Source organism: Perca flavescens, chromosome 4 (genome assembly GCF_004354835.1).
Source record: "Perca flavescens isolate YP-PL-M2 chromosome 4, PFLA_1.0, whole genome shotgun sequence".
Lineage (NCBI taxonomy): Eukaryota > Metazoa > Chordata > Actinopteri > Perciformes > Percidae > Perca > Perca flavescens.
The window spans coordinates 31,782,793-31,809,703 of record NC_041334.1 but is presented as its reverse complement, the minus strand read 5'-3'; the positions used below and the strand labels follow the sequence as shown (position 1 = coordinate 31,809,703).

Genomic DNA, 26,911 nt, shown 5'->3' with positions numbered 1-26,911 from the left:
TCATGGTTTAATCACTTAATATTTGCTTCAGGAAATTAAAATGTATTTATAGTTTTCCCAAACCCAATTCAAATTGCTTGGTTTGTCCAAACAACAGCACCAAAGGTCCAGACCCAAAGGTATTCACTTAGTTTACTATAATAAAAGACTACAATATTTATATTGGCATAAACATTTACCACTGACTAGCATCATTTCTGACATAGATGGTAGTAAAATGTTACCATTAAAATCATCACTTTAACACATTGAGCTATTTATATTGACTTCAAGGCAATAGGCCTTTTCCTATATGGTATAGAGCCTGACACTGAAAAAAAAATGAATTCAAATTTGATCAGACAAGTCAAAAATATTACGGGATAACATCCATAAAAAATAGTGTTAGTTACATAATTAAAATGTGTAAATAAAAAAAGATAATAAAGGTGTAATACTCTAACCTTCAAACTCCAATCACTTGGTTTAAAAATGCAAACGTGTAAAGCTTAATATTTATTTTTACACTTAATTATTTAACTAACAATATTATTTATTGATGTACTTAGTTATATTTTTACTTTTCTGATAACTTTTTTCTACATGTTCTCAGTTTCTGGGATTTCATTCCTGAACCTGCTGTTCTTAATCATTTTTTTCTTCTTATGATTCAAGCTTTTATTTTCTATTGTTCAGGGTTATGGTCTGTTTGCAATAAACTCTCACAATCACTTTATTTATGAACACAGTTCTTGTGGACCACAAACCTCCTCCAAAACATTTAATGTCACATTTATACTTTACGTTATTCATTTTCTTTTTATCAAGGAGAACATTAACATCAATGCAAATGTAGCCTGCATGTATCAGATTCAGCGAAAAAGCTCTTTTTCATTTGCACAGCCTGGACAGGTTGATGATTAAGTAGCCAATGGCCTAGGTTAAAAGAAACAAACAAGCATAGGCCTATAGGCCTACTAAAAGCAGACAAAACAACGCCAGCTTATCTGCGAGGTTCTTTATTAGTTGATGGGTTGATAAACACTCACTGAAGCAAACTGAGTCAGTGGCCCTTCACGGACCTCTTGGAGTTCCCCGCCGGTCCTCGCTGTGAGAAGCATTAACCCAGCTCGTTGCAGTGACTATAATGGCACAGTCTGAACCGTGTAAGCTCCAGCTCTTCCAGCAGGTGTCGCTGCGGGCTATGGGGGAAACAGAGTGGAGAAGAGACGGGGCCTGGCCTGGGAATTTGCTGTTCGCTTCCCATTCTTCCTATGCAGACAGTCAGACACACAACATGGCGGACTAGAATAGTCGGCCGACGCGCCCGGATACAACGGATAAACCGTGGGATTTAACATCCACGAAGGCCAAGAAAGTACATTCTAAAGGGAAGATAAATTAGGGCGAATCAAGGATTTGGGGGGATGCCGTCCTCGCCTGGATTTAGCAGATAAACTGACTGCGAAGTGTTGGCTGTGGGTCCCAGATCGTGCTTCCCTCCTCTGCTATCACCCAGGCCCCCCCCACCCCGCTCACACTCTCGGTTCCTGGGGTGTGGAGACAGGGGCCGGGGTTGAAAAAACGTGGAAGAGAAAGAGAGGATAAATACCTACTTGGCCTTAATTTCCCCGCTCCTTTTGGGTTTCTTCTGGGCGCTACAGGAGTTGTGGTGAGTTTTCTTGTTCTGTTGCGCAAAGCCCGAATCTCACTTGTTACAATGTCGCTGTAGCAGCATGTTTCCTCTCGCTGTAACATTGTGTCACCCACAAACAAACACTTTGTCCCCCCCGCACGCAGTCTTTACAGGGTACACGGTAGGCCTACCTGTATCACAGCGGAGTTTATGGAGACTTATGCAAAGAGTAGGGCTGCGTTTAATAGTTGTACACCTCTTGGTAACGCTTGGACATTTCAGAAGTAGCTCGGAGGCAGGGAGGGAATTTTTTTTGGCGAAGGGGGCTCTCGAGAAAAGGGGGCTTAACGATGAGTGCGACAACATTTTAGAAAGTCCGAGGTTGTAACTCGGTTTGTTTCGCTGGCAGCGGAACAAAGAGTAGGTCCAGGGTCGGTCCTGCCTCACTGGAAAGTACACTTTATTGATCAACGCTTTGTTATTACACGTTCCGAGAGGGTGGGGAGCTGGGTGTAGGGGGGGTGCTTCACGCGACCCACAACAGGAATTAGGTCGCCCTAACATTAACATGTAGGCCTATGCCTGTGTCAAATCACACTCTGTGTTCTGATTCTGCACTCTGGACATGGATTCTCTAAAGTGTGCATTCCCCTTTACAGCCTCTCCCAAAGTTTTTTTTTTTTTTTTTTTTTTTTTTTTGTAATGATTAATTTTCTCCTCTCTTTGTGAATGTTGGGTTTAACCGAGCATACCATTTCAATATTGTGGGTGTTAAGGTTTATGGAGTTAGGGTGGACTGTAGGTTATGATTTCTTAGCTCATTAGAACATTATTATTATTATTATTATTATTATTATTATTAACAGGATTATTCCTTAAATGACTTTGTCATTGGAAATTGTGGCTATTAGGCAAATAATAGGAATGAATACAGCAGTTGCTGCTTTATTTGAGCCAAGCATCAACTACAAGAACATTGCACCAGCTAAAAGTGTTTGAATGCCTAAAAGTCGGAGCAGAGAGAAGCATCATCCAGGCTTAGGAGGCATTGCTTGACATATATGACAAAGCCTTTGCAATGTCTGCCTGGAGCTTGACTCATCCCGTCTGGACCGATTTACTGAGCTGCAGCACACATCCACCATACCACAATCTCTGTGCCTTTTCAACAACAAGCTTTCCACTTAACCCAGGTCACCATGTCATGTTAGGGGCATCCAAGTGCAGAACTCAAGCTGCATCTCCCTCAAACTTATGTTGCCTACCTTGACCTCTGTTTGTCAGGCCTGCCTGGACACGTTTCCCAAAATGCTGTGGTTGTATTGCAACCCCATCTTAGGAAAGCCGGACTGTGTAATAAAAAAAAAAAAGGCAGAGCTGTTATCATCTTGCTTGCTCTGTCCATATCTTCTCCAACCTATTTCAAGAAAAAGGAGTTCTTTCCGTCTTGGAACCTGAAAGGGTTTAGCAGAGAATCCTCACACCACACTTTTCATGATTGGCCTAGTTTCTAAAAATAAGAATAAAGTATAGCTTGAAATCGCCTTGTGGAACTTTTGCGTGAAGTTTCAATTTGTGGGATCTTTGAAATCCCCCCCCTCTTTGTTTTGAAATTTCACAATTTTAGGGTGCTGACACAATATTATGAGTTGGCTCTTTGGGTGGGGCAGGAGATATATTTTTGTTTCCACCTGTGGGCCAGACCTACATATTTTACTGTGAAAGAGCACTGTAATTCTGCCTTGAACAGGATAAACACAACTGCATTTAGAGGATTATGAAGCATTATGGAGCCTGGTTTCAGCTACTTGTCATTTGGCCTCAATGATATTCATGTCACAATACAGAAAATTAAACTGGTTGATATCTAACCATTCATAAATCAATTGTCTGACTGACAGTCTGTCTGACTGGGAAGATTTCGTCCAGAGTCATCCAACTTTGTTCTGTCCCAGTGTCGATGCAGAGTAGTAGTTATGTAAATGATTGTGTAAATCCTTGTTTTATATCCTCCTGATGTGGGATGATTGATGTTTCTTGTTCACCACAGCTGTGATGGATATTTATGATTGTTTATGTCTTTTCAGTGGACTTCAAAGACTAGGTGGGACTTTGTATTCAAGAAGTATTTTAGATGTGTGAGAAGTTTCTTGTGATCTTGTATGCTCACGTGTGATCCAGGTCGGTGAAAAGCTAGGCTGCTACTTCCTTATTGCTTCATCAGAGTTTATTTTAGGCACTGTTTTTTCTATCACCATAAGGTGATAGAAAAATATTGGAGTTGTGGATGAAGGGGAGGTGAGTTTGGCCAAAAGAGTATATTAACACTCTTCCACATAAATGATTACACTAGTCTGTGCCTCCATACTCACTATAGGTACATACATTCTTTGATTGCTATGCTATAGTACGTCTTGGTAACAGATACAGTCATGTTAATGTGCCAACCTTTAACTGTGTTGGCTTAAAATCCGTATTTTCTCCTTTTGTTAAGGAAAAACAGAAATTATGAGCAAAATGACACATTCAGTCACATCATATTATTGTATTTCAGTCCGTTTTTGCTCCCAGAGAAAAACTTTGATTTGTTTTTCTTAAACAATGCCTTCATTGTCGAGGTCAAATTTAGGTCGGATTCAAAACCAGTTGAGAGCCGTAGTTATAAATATTTAGATTTGCCTTTGGCATCAGCCTTCGAGCCAACAGACCTTTTCGCCCTGCTGTGAAAAAATGTTCAAAGAACATGCTAGCAAGCCACTTAATAAAGATGGGCGTGGAGGAAAAGGGATTTTGGAGAAGCACTGTCATGACACTGCTGTGAAGTTAAGTCTCAGATGATTGTCTCTTCATCTTGGATGGACTTCTTATCTTTCAGAGGAAGAGGAGGGAACGAGCGCAGCAGGATGGTCACTTCAGATATGAGAACCTTGACTTGGTTTCCCATTGTTGCAGAACCTAAATGACCAAAGCAAAGACAGAAAGTGTGGTAGGGAAATTAGGCAGTACCTAGTCTGTTTTCCTGCTGCACATAGAGCTGAATATCATTTCAAACAATTTGATATTACCCATGGTGGAATATATCAAAGAACATTTACTCAACAGTATTATTTAATGCCACTTTACTTATATTCTACTACATTTCAGAAGGAATGCCAAATATGACAGCTACTTACACATAAATGAATCAGTTCTAATAATTCAGTAATATAATATATAGTAGGAAAAACTCACAGGGTTAATGTGTCCTCTATTTAGTATGTTTTACTTTTTATACTTGAAGTACATTTAGCTCATAATACCTCTGTCTGTACCTTTTCCTTAAGTAATTTTCAAACCAGGACATTTACTTCTAAGAGTATATCTACAGTGTAGTATTGCTATTATTACTTAAGGAAAGAATAAAACATTCTTCCACTGGATATTAGTGCAATTTATTTTATTTTATTTTTCAATTAGGAAGGTATTTTCTCAGGTATGTTATCAAAGAGTTAGTGGACAAGACTAGGAATTCGACCAGGCATTTGATGCCCACTTTCAGGGCTTGAAAGTTTTTGGCACTTGGTGCTACAGATGAAAAGAGAAAATGTATTAAGGTTTGATGCCCAGCCGTAGCTGCATGCTAGATGTAGGAAACCGTCTTGGTATTTATGGGGATAGTGAATGAGGTTTCGCTGTGGCCCTAAGCTGGCCGTTTGGCCCCACACCACGCTTCGAGGTCACAGTGGCTTCTGTGGGGAAGCCATGCTTTGTGCCTCTACATCCTCTGTGTCCAATGTGGGAAAGCTTGAGAGGCCCCTGGCATGCTCTGTGAGAAACCCCACAACGAAACAGAAACAGAGCAGAAGTTCACTGACTCACCACGTTCACTCATTGAAACAAGTGAGTTTTCTTGATCCTTGAACCAAATCATCATTACGGGCTTAATAACAGACACAGCGGTCACTCTTGCCCGTGCGATTAACCAAAATAGTAATCCTCTGCTTCTATTTGACTTTTCATCAACTCACCAGCCCATGAATGAAGCCAACAGGAACACAAACCACACCAGCAGGGAGTACTATCCCTCAGAAAGGGAAGTCCAGAGGATTGTGGCTGTTGTATGTGGCACTGGGGACATATAATCTGTGGTCTGTTTCAGAGCAACAGTCCTAGCGGCCCTGGGTTAGGCCTAATTCAGTCTCCCGTGAAGAGAAGCATTCACAGTATTCCTGTTGCTCCAGTCCCCCACCCCTCAAGACATAGAAACAGTATTAATATGCCATGAATGGAGACAGACAGACAAGCATTATCTAGCGCTGCAGCAGCTAGAGAAGCAGGATGCCTTGTAGAAAGCCAGAGGGAAATATTTCTCTGCATGAATGGTGAGGTCCTCTTGGCCACCACTGCTGGTGTCAAGTCAGCAATGCTTGTGGGGTTTGTGTCTGTTGGTTTTCCAGCTCACCCATATGCCTAGGGGTATCCTCTTTGAATTATTAATACAATTTGTTGACTTTTATGACTAAATCCAAACATAGATGTGCAGCGTTAGTAGTTGTATCCGTTTGGCCACATTGGGATTCTGCGAAATCAAGATCAAACAACACTTAATAAACTGAGGAAACAGCTGGAATATATTCAGGATTCTAGTCTCAGGATAGAGTGTTTTCTTCCCCAGAGAGATCCCTTTTGTAAAATCTATCTTCATCTTGAGGTATTCATTAATTCATGTCCGTGCAGTTGGGGAAGATACTTATTACTTCACCTAGGGTCATAGGTAAATACAGAAGCATTAGTTAAATCCACAGACTTGAGTGGGAACTCTCCATAATAAGGGACTACTTTGCATTGATCTTACGTCTTGTCATGTTACGTTGTCATGGAGATATAATTGGACTTCCTTTATATTCTACCTATAAGTGTTCCTTTCACTGTGTGAATGAAATGGCATGGGAACAGCCCAGCTCTTTCACAACTGTGTGATTGCGCTGCCATGAGGCCTGCAGTTGGCCGCAAGGCAGAGAAGCAACTGGCGTTATTAGTTGGTTGGGCTCACTACTTGCATGCACATTGAGCATCAAGTTCTGCTCAGCAGTAGTGACTTTGGCACAACATAATAAAGATTTTACAGTTCAATATAGTGCACAGAAAAATAAAGTTAACCCTTTTGGAGTTACTGACATTTATGCATAATTTAGCCATAAAATGTGGTCTGATCTTAAAGTCACTTTAACAGACATATACACAATGAAACTAATAACATTCAAATAAGTGTTTTCCGAATTGACATATTTATTAAATAATCTCAATATAAAAAAATCCAAATGGTATGTGAAGCCAGATTTTCCCATCAGTGAGTTGAACTTGTAGTATGTGCTTAGTTGTAATTTCATTTTATTCGCCTGTCAACATGGCAAATATCTGTATGGGTGCATCCCTAAAAACTTTAATAATAAACACAGGTTTCTTGAATTAAAGAAATATGCCAATCTACTGAATGCATCCGTATTAAATAAAGATCTTTGTCTGGATAAAATACACTCCAAAGTTAGAAAATGTTTTGATGCTCAAAATGCTATGGGCAGATTTTGGTTGTTACTCAACTGGTATTAAGATTTAACATTAGGGTTGTGTATTGGCAATAATCTGGCGATACGATATGTATCACGATACATGGGTCACAATTCAATATATTGCAATATATTTCAATACTGTGCGTAAGGCGATATATTGGGATTTTTTAAAGTATAATTTTAGAAAAAAGACTATGTTCATAAAAGTCCAAGAAGTTTATTTTAGGTAAACAATTCAGTACACAGAAAATCAAACTGCCAGTTTGGGATTGTTGTTGTTCACAGGTTCTTAGTGAGCTAATTATTATATGCTAAAGTAGGCCAAAGTTCAGCCATAGCTACATTGTTAGCTTCTAGCAAAAAGTCAGGCACTGCTAGGCACTGTTAGGCAAGGACATTAGTTGTGTGTCTCAGCATAGGGGGTTTAAACACAACATAAAACATGAACCACTGTCTAACATGAATATTAAATAATACAGTATATTCTGATACTGCATGTAAACTTAGTGTTAAATTCTTCCTGGTTAAATAAAAGTAAAAAAAAAAAGCTTAGTGTTAAATTCTTCCTGGTTAAATAAAGGTTAAAAATAAATCTCTGCCAACACACAAGTCTGTTAAAAAAATATAATGCATGCATTTTCACACACACACACACACACACACACACACACACACACACACACACACACACACACACACACACACACACACACACACACACACACACACACACACACACACACTAGAAGACTGCTGCTTCTCAGGAGGCCAAAGCACTTTAAAATGCATTTTTAGGGAGTTATACTCCCTGGTCTACAGTCTCTAGATAAAATCCTCTCAGGCTCTCTTGCAGCATTTGTGAAGTGGAGGTTAGAAACAGAACCGGTTTAAATCACTTACACCTACACAGTGACACGTCATCCAGCCTCTCAGGATGGCATGCAGAAAACAATGAGTCATGCTTCATTGAAGAAATTTACCCTAAAAAAAGCTTGTTGGTGAACATACCTCAATCTCTCACGAATGTAGCCTAATACAAATGCCAGATGCCTTTTTATAATGTTAATTCACGCAAAACAGGAATTGTCTTTTGTCTGTATTATATGACATGACAGAAAATAAAGGAAGCAACATGCACTTTGATTTCTGACTTGACACAAGTCTGGACAAACTACCAGTGTAGAAAGACACAGTGCAACTATAGTAATTTCTGCTTTTTTTTTATCACATTAATTTAAAATACTATTTGGCCAGCATAACAATGTACCTGCATCTCATAAACTGTGAAAAATGACAAGGGTATGTAAAGGCTGTTTTATTCTGTCTTTGAGGTGGTTAAGACACAATAAGAGCTGAAACAATTATTTGATTAATCAGTTAGTTTTGTTGACAGAAAAGTAATAGGCAAAAATTTTGGTATTCATTTTCTTAATTTTAAAATTTTAATTAATTAATTAAAAAGAAAATTTTAAAAGCCAAAGTTCTCTATTTCCAGCTTCTCACATGTACATATTTGCTGGTTTCATTAGTCATTGAGGATTGTAAACTACATTTCTGTTGGTCGGACAAAACAAGTGATTTGAAGACATCACCTCGGGCTCTGGAAAGCTGCAGTGGACGTTCACACCATTTTCTGACATTTTATAGACATAGCTAGTAGTTCATTGACAAAATAATCTGCAAATTGATAATGAAAATAATTAGTTGCAGCCCTAATGACAATCTAATTCAATCAGTAATGTATACAGAGAGACACTTGTGATTCAAGACCCTCCTGTCAAATTTAGAAACATGTCGATGTATAGAACAGAAGCACACCCTGCTCTCATTTCTCTTTAAATAGTGTGCCAAAAGAAACTTTTCCAAAATCCCTGTAGTGGGTGTATACCAAAACGGCAGTTGTAGCATTTTGATTATCGTACTAAAATCTGTCAAATGAAATCCTAGATTTATCCATTGTCCTTTTTTTTTTTCTCAAGGCATGAATTGTTTTTTGGAAGCAGACATTTGCTGGCTAAACGGATGCATGGATGGGTGACCGAGAGAGAGGGATGGCAACAATTAGATTTGTAGGTTAATAGCATTCTCATTGACAACATAACTTCAGGCTGCAGTCGGAGCCAAACAGCACTCTGCTAAAACCAGAGTGTAAGTACTGCAAATGAATGAGCTTAGTTTGAAACACCAGGAGATTGGCAACTGGCACTATTAGAGTTTTTAGCGACCAATTTATCCTCTGCCCACTGATGCAATAATCCCAGATGTAAAGTATCCGTTTGTGTGTGGTAGCACTGCAGTGTTTGGCTCGGTGCAGTGCTGAAGTATCTCCGTAAACAGTGGCAGACGGTTTGGATTATTCCAGGGTCAGGACCAGGGGATTAGGTCCAAGGATTATAACAGTTCAGTCAGGGAGACAACCGTGTTGTTGGCCTCTGGGATTATACAGAAGACTGAGAGTCAGCCAGGCCGACCACCCAGCCGCTGTCATGCTTTCTCCAAGTTTGTCTATCCTCTGGCCTCCACTCGCTCATCCCCACATCTGTGGGTGAAGAGCGTCCTAAGTGCTGATTCACTGTTACTGCAGGAATTTAAATGTGACACTAATTCTGTTTTGGTCATGCTCCTGGTGATGAATATATCACATGTAACACACGTAGCACATTTTTAGGATGATACCCTGTTGCAAAAAGAGAAGAGCTAGTCATATAGTTGAATTATGTAACAATAAGACTTTTTTTGTTAGTTTTTAACTCCTTTCAAATGTATCTGATCAAACTATAATTTTAATATAATATAATTAGGGCTGGGCGATATTGAGAAAATCAAATATCACGATATTTTTGACCAAATGCATTGATATTGATACCGCAGCGATATTGTAGTATTGACTATTGGTGCTTTTACAAAATATTAACACAATGAGATTTTTGATAAATAATCATCAGTAATGTGGATATAATGACGAAGTGGGTAAAGGCAAATAATAGAACAGTTACAGCAATCTGGTAAGTTTAGAAAATGACATCACTTTACTGTAATGCAGACAACACTTATGCCATATTACGATATCCAAAATCTAAGACGGTATCTAGTCTCATACCACGATATCGATATATTGCCCAGCTCTAAATATAATTTTAAGCACCAACTTTTGTAGAATGAAAATATGATGGGAGCATATCAACATCAACATGGTAAGCTTCCACTGGAAGTTGCCAGTTAATAATGTAAAGTATGGTCAAGCCCTTATAAAAAATGTATGGAAAAAAACTTAAGTGCTAACTTCACACCTGTGTCTCTGAATAGACCAAATATTTCTGTCCGTGTCTCAGAATAATGCTGTCCTACAATTTTTATACTGACGCTGCAAAAAACTTTTTGCAAGGAGTAAGAGATTTAGTAAATAAATGATATGTCGTCTAGACTGTTAAAGCACAAGAAAATAATGTCTTCTGTTTGCGTTCCAGGACCACGCTGTGCGAATGAGTGATTGATGCCAACTTTGCTACTTCAGGTAAGCCGCATTTGGCACGCACATGGTAACGTTATGCAAGTGTTTAATTTTCATTTCAAATGTGAGAGCATTACCTTCCAAAAATGAGCATGTGGGATTAGGATAGAAGATTACAAAAATATATAGGGGATTATACAACACATGAACCCGGAATCTCTTGATCTAAATAAAGAAAAAAATAGGGTTCAGTAACTTTTATTAAAGACTAATACCCTCTTGTCCCTTTTGTTGTGCATCCTCCATGTAGGGCAGAATGGGTGTGTGTCCCCTGCTCCTGCTGCTCGGTCTAGCCCTCGGGGCCTCAGCCCAGGATCATGTCCCCATCACAAGTACGAACCATGTCCACCTATGTCAAATTGCTTAACTGACTCAAAGTTTTAGGTTAAAAGGCTCAGAGTGAAAAAATGAAATTATACTTTGCTGTCTTCTTCTTTCGAGGTCCTCCTAATATCACTGCCAAACCCACAGACCCCTCAGCCGCACCCTCCCTCAACTTCAACGTCGCACACACAAAAGCCCCCACAGGCCCACCCACAACGCTCGCCCCCACAGTCTTCCTGGCGACGACAATAACAACAACAACAACAACAACAACAACCACAAGCCCAGCTGGTGAGGAGGATGTACAACTGGTGGGTCCCAATGCCACCGGGCGGGTGTTACCAGTCCCTGCCCCCTCACCTCCAGCTCCAACTCATGCCCTCCAGGCACAACCGAGCACCGGGCCTCCCCCTCCTCCCACCCTGGCCGGAGTTGACAACAAGACCACAGCCTCCCCTACAGACCTGACTTCAGATTATAATGATGAGGATGTATACGCTGAGGTGACTGACACCACCACAGAACCTGGGATGGGGTTCACCTCAGACAAAAGCCCACATGGTGAGTGTGCGTATTCAGGGCACTGTGTGTTTCTTTATTTAGTGGGAGAATATATAATCTCTCTTCTTTATTTTATTTTTTTGGGGGGGGGCACGCCCCCTGAAGCACTATCCCCAGAGTCAAAGAGCAAAGGCTTGTGGGTAAACTTACTTTAATTATGCAGCAACTTTCTACAGTCCTACTGGAACAAATCATAGAAGACCCAGAGATGCCAGGTACGCTACCAATGGGAGCCTCAGTGTGCCACGATGGGTGGTGATGGCGCAGGGGATATGACGCATGCCTTTGGTGTGGTAGACCCGGGTTTGATTCCCACTGCGATACATCAGCCAATGTGTCCCTGAGCAAGACACTTAACCCCTAGTTGCTCCAGAGGCGTGCGACCACTGACATATGTAGCAATTGTAAGTCGCTTTGGATAAAAGCGTCAGCTAAATGACCTGTAATGTAATGTAACGAAGCAACAGAAAGAGATGTTGAGTTGTGATTAGAGAAGCTGTGACTCATTTTACCTTTAATGGATAAAGACCCACCTGCCATGGCGTGGGTTTTGCTATCATTTTGTCTGTGCATAAAACCTACAGCTGAATGAAAGAAGTTACCATTCTCGCATCCCCTGCAGTTGTTCACAGTCAATCAGAGAAGTGTGGGAAGTCACTAAGGCACTGTTCAGATCGTGTGTGTGTGTGTGTGTGTGTGTGTGTGTGTGTGTGTGTGTGTGTGTGTGTGTGTGTGTGTGTGTGTGTGTGTGTGTGTGTGTGTGTGTGTGTGTGTGTGTGTGTGTGTGTGTGTGTGTGTGTGTGTGTGTGTGTGTGTGTGTGTGTGTGTGTGTGTGTGTGTGTGTGTGTGTGTATTTGTGGATAGACCTTTTTCACAGCAGACATGTTGACATGTCATAGTAGGATAAGCACAGGTGTATTCAAAACCATTACTGATGGCTGCATTCCACATAGGAGAGGCCCTGGTATTGGGCATGCTGATTCACTGAAATAGCTCACTGGGACACTTGATGGAACTGAGCCATCGTTAAGGTTATCAAGTTCAACTGTGCTTTTCCTACTATGACAAGTCAAAATGTCTGCTGTGAAAAAAGGTCCATTGTGTCATTTGTGGGATTTTCTTTGTTGCTTACATTTGAATTTCGCTGTGGCAAGAACTTCAGTTGCTGTAAAACTGAAGAAAAAAAATAGACTTGGTGACTGTTCTGTAGTGGTTGTTCTTATCCAAGTTGTTTGTCACTGGCAGATCAACTGTATACAACTGTGTCAGGGAGGTCTTTCCTACTTTGCACACACAGTGCGGTCCTTGTGTGTGCTTATGTGTTCCTCCTAAATTGGGTTTGAATTCTCAACACATTTTTGGGTGTATTCCAGCATAAATTTAGAGCCGCCACCAGTCATCAGATCATCCAAGACACATTTTATTGCTACGTGTGAACAGGGCCTAACTGAAGTACAAGTACACAAAAGGTTAAGGGAATATGGATACAACAACAAAACAAAGCTTCATTAGAATACATAAACATCACGGATTGATGGTATACTCTAGAATCACGTAAGAGTGTCAGGGTGTTTTTGGTTGTTGTTGTTGTTCCATCTAGCTGTGTGTTATTCATGCAGGCTGGCATAGCAGTAGCAACAGCTAGAAAGAGCGAGCAAGTGAGCTTTCTGGTCAAGAGTCAGCCTTTTAATATTTTAGATAGTTGGACGCTTTTCTGCTTTTAGACTCCATTGTAGCAGCGCTGGAAATATCCTGACGTGACATACCTGCATTTGATCAGTCATCCACAAGATTCAGAGTACCGCCAAACTAGACGACCCAGACATTTCCAAAAGCTGTTACTTTAATATGAAAGAAACCGGTGTTGGGGGAGGATTTATATGCACCGTCTTCATTTTATGGAACTTTGCTTTTAGGTCGGTTTAGTTTTTAGCATTACACTTAACTTTGATACTTTAAAGCTTAAGAAATGCTCAATCTTTTTTGTCTGTTTACTAACTATCCTAATGAAATCCTTGTAACGTGACCCACACCCCTTTCTTTTACATGAATCATTCATATTACATGATTCTAGAGAAATACTCAAATCACTATGGAATGCCACTGATTGATTCAGATAGATAGTATGTCAAAAAAGGGGAAGCTGTAGAAGTTCGGATGAGCATTATTCACTCCTGGTCAACATAAACGCAACAGATGTGCCCGTAGTGCTAATATGGTATGTCCATTGTATAACCGAGTCACTTCATGGGTTCGTAGGTGTTATGTGATTGCTCTATTGTCTCCCGCTGGCCGTCCATGGACCTCGTGTGGAGAGCTGTGAGCTGTTCTAGATGCCATTGGATCTGTCAAGGCTGTGTCAGTTCCACATGATACCCACAGCCTTTTGTGTGGCTGCTCTGTTCAATGTACACATTGTCCGAGGGTGAACACTGAAAAGTCCTGGGAATTTTGTCTGAAAATGCAACATAGCTGGGCGGCATTCCAAACTGCTACCCCAGAAAGGTCATATGGAGCATGAAGTAAAATGATGCATTCTGTGCAGCATAGTTTGTCTGTAACGTTAAGAGCTTTCTTGAATTTTGACTCGGCCAATGAAACAGCTGATTTAGTCACTGCATTGTCATCACCCCGCTGCAGTTTTCTAGAAAAATCTCTTCTTTTGTTGTGGCCTCATGTGTCTTACAGGCCAGTCATCAGCACACAAACAGCAGCCTGTTTTGTGTACACCAAACTCCTGTTGTTGTTGTTGTTGATGTTGATGTTCAGGCAAATCTCATGTCTTTTGTGTTAATTGTGTTAGTGAAAGGTCGCCAGGAAGACTAATGCCTTCAACTCGTGCACATGGTGAAAACATATACAAATTGGTCAGCTATTGTAATCAACAGGAGGCATCACAAAGAATGGATAACTTGGTCCGTGGAATATCTAATTCGTAGTGTTAATCCTATGTGACCACAGTGCTTTTTCCACAAGCCAGTGGCATCACGTTTTTTGGTTTATGACATAAAGTATGTTGTGCAAATATGTGATGCAATATTTACACACTATATAATTCACAGCAAACCTCCTAAATGTTTCAGTACTTTATACCGTCACCTTGTGTTTGCTGTCATCTTGGGTAAAACCAGTTATAGAAGTGGTGGGTCCACCTTTAGTTAAACTTTGATTTATCGGCTCACTCCAAAGGACAGCCTGTTGCGCTCTCTCTTCATCTCCATTTGTGTTCAGCTGCTGTAGTAATATTAACATGGGTAACCATTATGGAAAGGAAAGATGCAGGCTGGTGTTGAAAGAGGCAAAAGGTCACATTATAACATTCTAACAAGCTAAACATCTGTTTTGTCTTTATTGTAAATGAAAACTGTGTTTTTGGGACTCTAAACAGCCACTAGACATCTATTCAATTGTAGCTGAAATTATAAGTAGATTAATTGGTCAGTAATGTGCATATATCACTCTCATGTCTGCAAATTAAATAGAAAGCTGCCGCAACGTAGCTTAGTATAGCATAAAGACTAAGAGAAACTCACAAATTAACAGGTTGTGTCTTGTTCTTTTGTGGTTTTTGGGGTGGTTATATGCTGGACTTTTTCTTGGCTACACAGAGCGACTGCCTTTTTAAAAAAAAAAAAAAAAAAAAAAAAAAAACCTGTATATAACATGTAACATTTTGGTAGAAACACTCTTCAGTGTTTGGTGTATATTGTATTATTTCTTGATAAAGATGTGTGACATTAGTAATATTTAATTAAACATCCGCAATTAACATAACACCCCAAACTTACACCCTCATTGATCTTTCTTTATTCCTTTTCTTTCTGTCTCTGATGTAGACAACAACCAGTCTGATGACGTGCCAATCATAGCAGTCATGGTGGCCCTGTCCTCCCTGCTGGTCATCATCTTCATCATCATCATCCTCTACATGCTCAGGTTGGTGAAGTGCAGTCAATATTACACACGGCACACTTAGCGAGAGACCTGTGGTGAAGGCCTAAGGTGCTCCTGTTACCATGGCAACGACTGATTGGCATTCAGCTGTGAGACTAACACAATGTGTGTTTATTTGGGTGTGCATGTGAGAGCGACTGTGTGCATTAATATGCACTTTGATCTGTGGTGATTGGCAGGTTTAAGAAGTACAAGCAGGCGGGAAGCCATTCAAACTCCTTCAGACTGACCAATGGTAGATCAGATGATACAGGTAAAACACCCACACAATGCATTAGTTTGTGTCCGCTTTGGATTTGTCGCAAAATGTGACCACATACGCACTGAGCACTAATTTATTTGTTTTTGGTTTCGATCAGCAAATATGTACAGCCGGCTTGACCAAACTTGTTACTCTGAGTTGTTTCTGATAAGACTTGATTGATCTTGCTTCCCTCGCAGAAAGCTTTTGTTCACCATGATTACCTAACCAACAGGGCTGCAGTTAGCTCCCTCCTATGTCACAGTGTTGAATCACATCGCCATCTGGTGGGCATCTTTAGAGAAGACCCCAAATGGTCGGTGTTACTTGATGTAAGCCAGCTCATTTTCTTACCCTCTTCTCCCCTGTCTTTGTCTCCACCTGTCTCACCCTTCCCATTCCTTCCCTCCTCTCCTCACTCTTGCCACCTCCCTTCCTGCTCGTCCGCACAGAACTTCAGAGCGTCCCGCTATTGGCCCGTTCACCCAGCACAAACAGGAAGTACCCGCCCCTTCCCGTCGACAAACTCGAGGAAGAAATGAACCGTCGCATGGCCGATGACAACAAGCTCTTCAGGGAAGAGTTTAATGTATGGCACACTCAAACACACACACACACACACCCTCTGATAACATACTGATTCAGATATTCACCTTTTACCCATATCCCTGGAGCTGAAATAAGTGAGTCCCAACCAGGGTTATTTGTAGCCCAGGGCGTATTTCAGTCGCCACTGGCTACATGGAAAGATCCTGGAATCTTTTTATTATTACAAGCGCAACTAATTTGAAAAAATTGAAAGCCTGATTTGATTTAAAAGATCCACATATTTGTGTTTAGGGAGTGTTAGGAAAAAAATAACCATCCAAAAAAAAAGATTACAAATGAATGTGATGCTAATCTTTAGTACATTTATAGTCACAATAACCAGCAAGCCACCAGCTACAGTAGGCTGACTGCACGCTACATACCTCCCACCAACCTGACCAGTTTAACTCCTTAAGGCCACGTGTTGCAATTGAGAGTGCATGAAAACTAGTTAGCAAGCTAGCAGAGTTGGAAAAAGTTGGCAAAAAAATGTATGGATGAATGGTTAAAATGGTTAGCTAAAAGAAGATAAACATTTGAAAAATTACTTAAAAGTAATGAATAAATAGTTAGTTCATATAAATAATAAACAGCTGAAATAATGAGCTTCCATGATGTTATTAGACGTGTGAGATCTCACCTTATTGCATTTGTCAGATAATCAGCCTAATGCTGCAGCACATTTGCACAAAAATACATTTGGGGTTAGACACAGTATTAGACACACAGCGGCAAGAAGATGAAGCCTAAAGGAAATGATGTACAGGGTCGCACAGCAGGATTTGAAACTGAAATGCATCTGTCTGCTCTACCTCCCTGTTATATCTAAATGTTTTTTTTTTTTTTTTTTCGTTTGTTTAGTCGCTGCCAGTTTGCCCCATCCAGGCATCATGCGACGCTGCTTCCAAAGAAGAGAATAAAGAAAAGAACAGATATGTCAACATCCTGCCATGTGAGCGACAACAGAACCACGACACACTGTCTGACATTAATAAAGAAGCACTCAGTGTAACTGAGTTCTTATCTGCTATTTCAAGCTTTTAGAAACACCAGCACACTCATATTTAATATCAAACGGCTGACAATCAAAGACGGTTCACAAAGTGATTTACTGAGTTATATTTAAGTGGGCAGAATGGAAAGATTGTAGTGTACCATGTGTCATTAAAATTCCCTCTCTCATTGTTAGGGATGGGAATCACCAGAGGCCTCACGATATGATATTATCACAATATTTACCTCATGATACAATATTATTGCAATTTTAAACATATTGCAATAGTCTGCGATATATTGCAATGTGTTACCTTTTTCCCAACTTCAAATATTTCAAATGATGTCCCCAAAGGAAAACTTTGTCAACATTGGTTTTATCTAAAAAGATACATTTCTCTGTTTGGACATCTCACTTCAATTTTATTGCTGCAAAATGGAATTGTCAAGCAGACAAACTGACCAACACATATATATAACGATAGATCGATACTTGGCGGCTGTGTATTGATACAGTATTGCCATGGAAAATATCACAATACTATGCTGTATTGATTTTTTTTTTCTCCCCACCACCCCTACTCATTGTGCTCCTCCTTCTCTTCATTTTCTCTCAGATGATCACTCCAGAGTGCATCTTTCATCTCTGGAGGGAGTCCCAGACTCTGACTTCGTCAACGCCTCCTTTATAAATGTTTGTATAAGCGCAGCATTTTGCCACAAAAAAAGACTTTTCTGCTCTAAATATATTGTGTCACATCCTTACATCACTTCTTGACTTCTTTATTTCGCAGGGTTACCAAGAGAAAAATAAGTTTATTGCAGCTCAAGGTAAGGATTGTGCCTTCATTGGCAGCCCAAAAAAAAACAATGCTGTAGTTTAATTACCAAACAGACTACATGATTATTAGCTTATAACTTGTCCTTTGAGTTTCTGTATCTGTCTCGGCCTCTCAGGGCCCAAGGAGGAAACAGTAAATGACTTCTGGCGGATGATCTGGGAGCAGAACACAGTCACCATTGTCATGGTGACCAATCTGAAGGAGAGAAAAGAGGTAGGGGAGCAGGAGCGATGATGATGCTTGTGTTTATACACTGTGTCTTATAAGATTACAGTATACAACAGCTTCAAACGACACGTATGCATTGTGGACAGAATATACATCCTCTGTTGAGATGTAAAAGAGTGGTTAACCCTGCTTAAAAGCACCAGGGACCAAAATCACCTTCAACCTCCGCATTGGTTTCATGTTTAACATGTCTTTATTTTCAAAGTAAATTTTTTATCTGTAAAGTTAGTTAAACTGTGAATTTTTTTTAAACCCCCCATGTGAATCGTTGTGTGAGGGCAAGCATGATGAGTCTTCAAATCACGAGTTCACCTGAATCTCTCTTTGCTTTTTCACTATACTCCTTCTGTCATAGATGCAACATAGTTAGAATATTGGGTTACACTTTACTTGAAGGTATCTACATAAGAGTGACATTACATTAGGCTGTTACTGCACACCGCTTTGAGTGTGCTCGACCTTAAATCACTCTCTGTGTTTCAGTGTAAGTGTGCCCAGTACTGGCCGGACCAGGGCTGTTGGACATACGGGAACATCCGCGTGTCTGTAGAGGACACAATGGTTCTGGTGGACTACACAATCCGCAAGTTCTGCATCCAACAGGTAATATCTTGTTACGGTGGATACCAGGATATACATGTTTAATTCTGTGTTCATCCTCCACATGTACACAAGAAACACTGGTGTAGTTTGTATCTACAATCATCTTTTGAAAAAGTATCGGGGCACACACTACATATTAAAAATACGTTTGAAACTTTGGATATGCTGTCATTTACTAATTTTGTCGTGGCTTGGTCTATGACCTGGTTGTATTTGTATCTCAGGTGGGAGATGTGTCTGGGAAGAAGCCTCAGAGGCTCGTCACCCAGTTCCACTTCACCAGCTGGCCGGACTTCGGGGTGCCCTTCACCCCTATTGGCATGCTCAAGTTCCTCAAGAAAGTCAAGAATTATAACCCCCAGTATGCCGGGGCCATTGTGGTCCATTGTAGGTAAGTGGATCGAAGCTTACACTCTCTGCCTTTTGCTTAGTTTGTTGTGTGTCTTTGTTTGCATGCCACATACAACTCCCAACCTGTCATGTTTCTGTCTGTCAGTGCGGGCGTGGGGAGGACAGGTACCTTCATTGTGATCGATGCCATGTTGGACATGATGAACACTGAAAGGAAGGTGGACGTGTTTGGCTTTGTCACCAGGATCAGAGCCCAGCGCTGTCAGATGGTCCAGACTGATGTGAGTCCAGTGTCGACACGCATGAATTCAGTCTCCCCCCATGATGCAGTTTTTTCAGCGGTTGTTTGTTTTTGGCTTCCAATTTCTCTTCACCACCTTCTCTCTGTCCCACAGATGCAGTATGTGTTCATCTTCCAGGCGTTGTTAGAGCACTACCTGTATGGAGACACAGAGCTGGAGGTGACTTCTCTGGAGTCCCACCTAGCCAAACTATACTCCCCCTCACCTGGAGCTGGCTGCAGTGGGCTGGAGGCTGAATTCAAGGTCTGTTTGTGTGTTATAATCTCCCAAAGAGACATGTATCATACCTCTGCATCTAAACTGTTTAGGGTGAGAACAATCGGTATCCAAAGTTCTTCTGACATATTTATTTAGCAAAAAGCTCTAAGGCTTAAGTTGTGATCTCTTCTTTATAGAAACTGACATCCATCAAGATTCAGAATGACAAGATGAGAACAGGGAACCTGCCCGCCAACATGAAGAAGAACCGAGTCCTGCAGATCATTCCATGTGAGTGATGCAGCTGTGGGTTTATACAGTATCAATGTGGCTGCACACAGTGATGAGCACCATAATGCACATAATGAAATGGCAGATGTATAGTCCCTGAGACGACTCTAAAAGCTTAGTTAATGTTTCTCCTTGCTTCTGACAGATGAGTTCAACAGAGTGATCATTCCAGTCAAACGAGGAGAGGAGAACACAGACTACGTCAATGCCTCTTTCATTGATGTGAGTGTGATAGCAACTGGATAAGAGTGGATCATTTCATTAATGCAAGCAATCGATCGGGTATTTAAAGTCTGCATTTCTCCCTCCTGTTTATTTTTGTATCCTCCTTTTCATCCGTCCCTTCCCCGTGGACATCCCTTCCTGCCATTTCCTGCTTCTGGTCACAGGGCTACCGCCAGAAGGACTCCTACATGGCGAGCCAGGGCCCCCTGCAGCACACCATAGAGGACTTCTGGAGGATGATCTGGGAGTGGAGAAGCTGCTCCATAGTCATGCTCACTGAGCTGGAGGAGAGAGGGCAGGTGTGTGTGTCTCTGTGTGGATGTGTGCGGATACAAACACTCGTATTAGATATCCGGTCAATAACTGGCTAAAATAGAATATTGATATTGGACACTTTACTCAATGCTAACTTGACGCCACCAGTCTTGTATAACATGGTAATAATCTGAGCAAAATGTCTGGATCTTTAGTGGATATCCAGCATTTCTTAATGATGTCATATATTTAATAAAATGTGATCTAAAGTACTAGTGACCAAGTTATCCAGATGTTTTGAAATGCTACAGCAAAGTAATTGTTGGGAATTGTTGACGTTGATCAGTCATACCAGGAAATCATCTTTAATGGCCAGCGGTGGAAGTTTAGAATCCAGTTATTTCCAGCAAACATGGTGGATTTGATGTCCGTTCCCTTCTCGTGCTCATGTAATTAACAATTACGGTAGTTTGAATTAGTTTCTCTCTTTTAATAGTTATTACTGTTTGGGTATCTGCAGAATTGTATGATTACTATCCAGAGATTTAGATGACATTAACATTTTAGATTTCCTTGACATGTTCAGAATCTTAGCATGCCGTTAAAGCTTGGTAATTTGACCATCTCCATTATGGGTCCTGCAGGAAAAGTGCGCTCAGTATTGGCCTAGTGATGGAGTGGTGGTCTTTGGGGACATCTCCATCGAGATTAAAAGGGAGGAGGAGAGCGAGAGCTACACAGTGCGTGACCTCCTGGTCACCAACAACAGGGTAACGAAAGACTTAATGAAACAAGCAGACGCTCCCAATGCAAACACACCACAGGACAAATGTTATCAACTAATATTGTGCCTTTTGAAGCCCTAACAACATACCAACAGCAATGGTTGCAGTACTAACTAATCTCTTCCTCTTTGCCCTCGTCCATCTTTCCAGGAGAACAAGGCTCGTGCGGTGCGTCAGTTCCATTTCCATGGCTGGCCAGAGGTGGGCATCCCCGCTGACGGTAAAGGCATGATCAACATAATCGCTGCTGTGCAGAAACAACAGCAGCAGTCTGGCAATCACCCCATAACTGTGCACTGCAGGTAAAACACACCGCTTGTTGATGTTTTAACCTGTACCGGCGTACGGACAAATAGGAAACAAAGCCGGTGATAATAAGATAATTATATTGCTCTTTTGTGTTACTGTTGCACACGGAAATGCTTCTTGCAATCAAGTGTGCGAGTTTGTGTCTGGGACATTGTCGCAGCTATTAAATCACAGGAAAAAACAGCTCAGGAGAATTGTTCTCTTCTTCCTTGTGACATTTGAACTGCTCCCAGAAATAGTGCTATGCTCTTTTTTTTTTTAACGTGTTCTCGCAACAAAGTCTTCTGTGTCTATGTTACACATGCATATGCTGATGTATGTTCTGCAGTGTGTGTGTGTGTGTGTGTGTGTGTGTGTGTGTGTGTGTGTGTGTGTGTGTGTGTGTGTGTGCGCGCGCGCATTATATTTTTTTAACAGACTTGTGCATTGGCAGAGGACATAATTAATTTATGAGATACTGGGCAAGTGCTTCTATTTGTGCCACTTTTAGGTTTTGTGCTGTCAGTGCTCTATTAAAAAGATACTCTGGACAATGGGTTGGTGTAAGTCACGCTGTGTGTGTGTGTGTGTGTGTGTGTGTGTGTGTGTGTGTGTGTGTGTGTGTGTGTGTGTGTGTGTGTGTGTGTGTGTGTGTGTGTGTGTGTAGTGCTGGTGCTGGCCGGACGGGGACTTTCTGTGCGTTGAGTACAGTCCTGGAGAGGGTGAAGGCAGAGGGCATCCTGGATGTCTTCCAGACAGTCAAGAGCCTCAGACTGCAGAGACCACACATGGTGCAGACACTGGTGAGTGGCCCTTTGAACCTTAATAGGAAATAACTTTAGATGATTCCTTTTATCATAAGGGCCCAATAAGAAACTAGTTAATCTCTGAAAAGAACATTTTGAAAAAGTGAGACATTTGCTCTCCTCACATTTATTCATGAACTTGTGATAATCCCTTTTCTAAAAATGCATATGTTGCCCTTTTTTCCTCAAGAAGCAACAGACTGAATTATGAAACCAAAAGCTTGATTTAATACTACTGCTGAGGATTTATTTTCACCACTGTAAGTGTATTTCTCAGCACAGGGTATCTCAACAACTTGGATATTTCCATTAATGTTGGTATTCAAATTGGGCTCTAGCCAAGGAGCAACTAGTGAGATTTTGGTAGAGATTTGAAAATAGGATTTATGTCATTAATAGGGCTGGGCGATAAAACAATAACGATATGTATCGCGATAGACACATAATCAATATCAATAGAAAATGCGGTCAATAAAACGTTCGACAACTTGTTTTTCTTCATCAGAAGAAACCAGAGGTTGTGAATCAAGTTTGGTTGCATGAACAAAGGCACTCACTCTCAGGCAACCTAGCAACGTGGGGAGTGACACTCTAACAGCCAATCATGTAACAGTATCATGTTTGGTTGCGCCACATCGCTGTCTCGTGTTCTTCAATAACCGAACCGGCGTGGAGTGGAAAGTGAGTGCTGCAGCGAGCGAGGAAATCGTTGATAAAACAGGAAAAGTCAGTATGGGAGTTTTGGGGATTTTATAAGTCTGACCGTAGTCAGACCAATGTCGTCAGACCAACACTGGTAATACCATAAACTTGTTTTACCACTGACCTGTTTACATTTTAATTATTTGAGTGTTTTCCATGGTTGTGTTGACATTTCTGCTTTTATAACTGAGGGGATTATAATCAGAGCAGGGTTAAGTTTAAAATAAAAATGTTTAAATTTAATATATTTTTCTCCTGGTCCTTATTTTAAATAGCTCATAAAAAATATCAATAATTATCGATATCGACCGATATGAAAAACTTATATGATACAGTTTTCAACCATATCGCCCAGCCCTAGTCATTAAACAGCTTTTTATTTTAAACGGTGGAACCAATACACATAGACACTTGATCCCAGGTGAGAAGGTTGATACTACTCTCATGTTTGTAAGGTAAATATGTAACTGGATCCAGTAGTTGCTTAGTTTAGCATAGCATAAAGACTGGAAACAGGGTAAAGGCTATCCTGGCTCTAACAAACACATTATATCTCGTTTGATTATTCTATACAAAAACCAAAGTGTAAAAACAACAATTCACTGTATCGAGGTGAGTTATGGGCTGGACTATTTCCTGGCCGAGACCAGCTGCTTGGCAACAAGCGGGAGTTACTGGACTCCAAGTAATAGTTCGACACGTAACCCACTCAAATGAGATATGACGTGATATTCTTCTTTGTTTGACATCTAGGTGCAAAACAGTGTTTTAGGAACATTTAATATGCATTAAAAAGTGCTCATATTGTGGTTTTTGGCTTTTTCCCTTAACTTTATCGTGTTATATATCTTTTTTGTGCACGTTATAGGTTTTCAAAGTGAAAAAGCCCAAAGTCCACCCCAAAGGGACTTACCATCTCCAACAGAAAACACTGTTGATTGATATGTGACAGATTTCAGAAAATTATAGTGTTAGTAGTTCCAACTGACATGACATGTTTCTCCTGTGCCCTTCCCCGTCCTCAGGAGCAGTACGAGTTCTGCTACAAAGTGGTCCAGGAGTATATCGATGCCTTTTCTGACTACGCCAACTTCAAGTAGGAACCTGCCATGGAAGGATGGATGGATGGATGTCTGCATACACTTCATACAAGCATATGCACGCACCAGAACACACACGCATACATTACCATGCAGAAAGCTGCATATTCCCATCTGATGGATTTAAAAAAAAGAAAAGACTCATCACAACTCGATCTGTGGATGGGATGAACTGCCCGCAGGAAAAGGGAACCGAGGCCTTGGCCCGGAGGACAGGGCAGCGCAGTCGGACAGACAAAATAACGGAGATGCCTTCTTGAATATTTTGTAATATTGGTCTTGTTAATACAGCCCTTCACCCCTATTTGCTATCTCCCCCATATGTATATATACTTAACTGTGTTGCATCTTATTACTTTGGTTTCAGACACAGTTTTGAGTTTGGCTGCATTTTTGGGTGGCACCTGTAATGTATTTTATTGGTATATATAAATATATAAATATATATGAATATAAATCCAACGCTTTGGAGGCTAATGCAAAAAATCCAGAGTCGAGGCAATGATGTTTTGGATTTTTGTTTTTTTACTTTTTAGGGACAGAGACTAAAAACATGTTGGCTTGGCCAGAGCCATGCTGTAGCAATGTGTGTTGTAGCAGAACCCTAAACATTTACAGACAAAATCGGACAGTTTTTTTTTGTACTCGTAGACATTCATACAGTACACACACACACAAGCAGAGCCATTTGTCTTGACACATATTTAGTTCCATCTATCGAGCCACTTGAAAATGTATCCCCTTTAAGTTTCAGGGGTTCAAAGTTCACAATTGGATATCAGAATCTCTGTGAAGTAGCTCATAGACTCAGGTTGAGACACACACACACACACACACACACACACACACACACACACACACACACACACACACACAAAAATCCAGGAGCCATTCATTTGTGTGTGTTTGTTTGAACTAGAGCTTAAGCTAGCAGAGAAGACTGTTTAGACATCACTGTCTTCTGTCTGCTGAGTGCCAAAGTCCTTCACTCCCTTGGTAATGCAGCTCTGGAGTCTGAAACCATGTTTAGACATTCAGTACAAGACCGCTATTTTACTGTTCAAGGATCTGTAACCAACACACTACTGGACTACCGTATAACAGGAAATTACTGAAGTAGAAATAAATACACATTTTTTACAGCATATATTAAGGAGAATTGGTCAAGCTTTTATGTTGAATCTCTAAAATTATTTTCATTTTATTTACAGTATCGTTACAGTATCTGCAGCAATGTTGATCATGTCGACAAGCCAAAACACAAATAACACAATTGCAAGTATTACCCCATTATTGCATCATAGAAAACAACGTGTTATATACCCAGCATATTTCTTTTCTTGTTTACAGACACACGTCAGTATTTCTTGTAGATTGTATTGAGCATTTCTTTTCTGTAGGGGGTGTCCTTTGAGTCTGCCTAAACTAACTCTCATTTCTTACATCTTTTATATCAGCCTTGCATCTTTACGCTGTACTATCACTTTTTTAAAGAATGATTCCCTTTTTATTTCCCACCATGAAAACTGATGCCGAAGAATGTCTTTTCATTTGAATGCTGTTGCTAACGTATTCCTCAAAAATGGATACATTGTTACTTAAATAGTGGAGGTGTGCCATGTTTGCTCTGTTTTTCTTTTTATAATGGCTGTCCTGTGAGGACACCAACACTTGAATTACAGTGGGGTTTTTTTGTTTTTTTTTCCAGATTAGGTCACATTGAGGCTATGCACTCAATTGTGATAAATTATGTCCGTTAACTGCAGGGCTTCAGGTCAGTCATGTCATCTTGTTCAGCTCAGGAAGTGACTGATTGCAGAATTGTTTAAATTTACAAATTGAAATGAGTTCATCTCCAAAGCTGACTCACATTTAAATGGTTTGACTCCCCACCAGAAGAATATTCCGACAGGAAGCCTTGTATGGATTTGAACAGAATTTGACATGATATTAAAAATGATATTTCTTTTAAGAGTTTTCAAGCTATTTCAATGTTTATTTTAACAGAGAACAGCCCCATTATGGTACATAATTGCATCCCACAACAGTCTAAATCACACTAACAGTCCCTTATTTAATTACTTTTTCCTGACGCGAGGAGCACAATCAATCCTAATTTATTGATAGTGGACAACTATCAATATTCTTTTTTTTTTTTTTTTTTTTTTTTTTTTAGGAAGGGTAATGCGTCAATGTTAATTGTTGAACACCCATGCACTATTTGCACCAAAAGCAACGCCCTTAAAAATATGGAACAAATGAGAGATGAGGTCAGAATGATGATATGTCCTTGAAATCAGAATATGGCAACTATATTAGCTCTTTCAGGTCTCAAAGTCCCGGTTCAAGCCTTCTGTAAGGCCCCTGTAGGGACTTAAAGTATTGACCAGTCACTGAAATTGTTGGCTGTTCGTGCACCGTCATTGTCATTTCAGGTCTTCTTTCATTCCATTCATAACAAGTGTCTGCACTATTCGTTAGGTGCAATTATGTTCTTCATTTATGTACTTTGTCACATACAGTGTCTTTAGTTAACAGAGGAGGGGATGCTTTTTGTTTGCCAATTCTGTCTGTGCTTACATTACATGGGTTTATTATG

At 40.4% G+C, this 26,911-nt stretch overlaps 1 protein-coding gene across 1 annotated transcript; it reads left to right on the top strand.

Moving 5' to 3' along the window:
• The first annotated feature begins 958 nt into the window (after nucleotides 1-958).
• Nucleotides 959-26,911, top strand: ptpra (protein tyrosine phosphatase receptor type A). Its single transcript, XM_028575497.1, has 22 exons — nucleotides 959-1,651; nucleotides 10,632-10,678; nucleotides 10,926-11,007; nucleotides 11,117-11,560; nucleotides 15,397-15,496; nucleotides 15,694-15,767; nucleotides 16,208-16,344; nucleotides 17,205-17,295; nucleotides 17,954-18,030; nucleotides 18,131-18,167; nucleotides 18,294-18,391; nucleotides 18,890-19,009; nucleotides 19,234-19,400; nucleotides 19,506-19,641; nucleotides 19,756-19,905; nucleotides 20,058-20,151; nucleotides 20,297-20,373; nucleotides 20,541-20,675; nucleotides 21,276-21,401; nucleotides 21,567-21,718; nucleotides 22,372-22,507; nucleotides 24,238-26,911. Exons 2-22 carry the CDS (start codon nucleotides 10,658-10,660, stop codon nucleotides 24,310-24,312), a joined length of 2,529 nt encoding a protein of 842 aa, XP_028431298.1. The 5' UTR covers nucleotides 959-1,651; nucleotides 10,632-10,657; the 3' UTR covers nucleotides 24,313-26,911.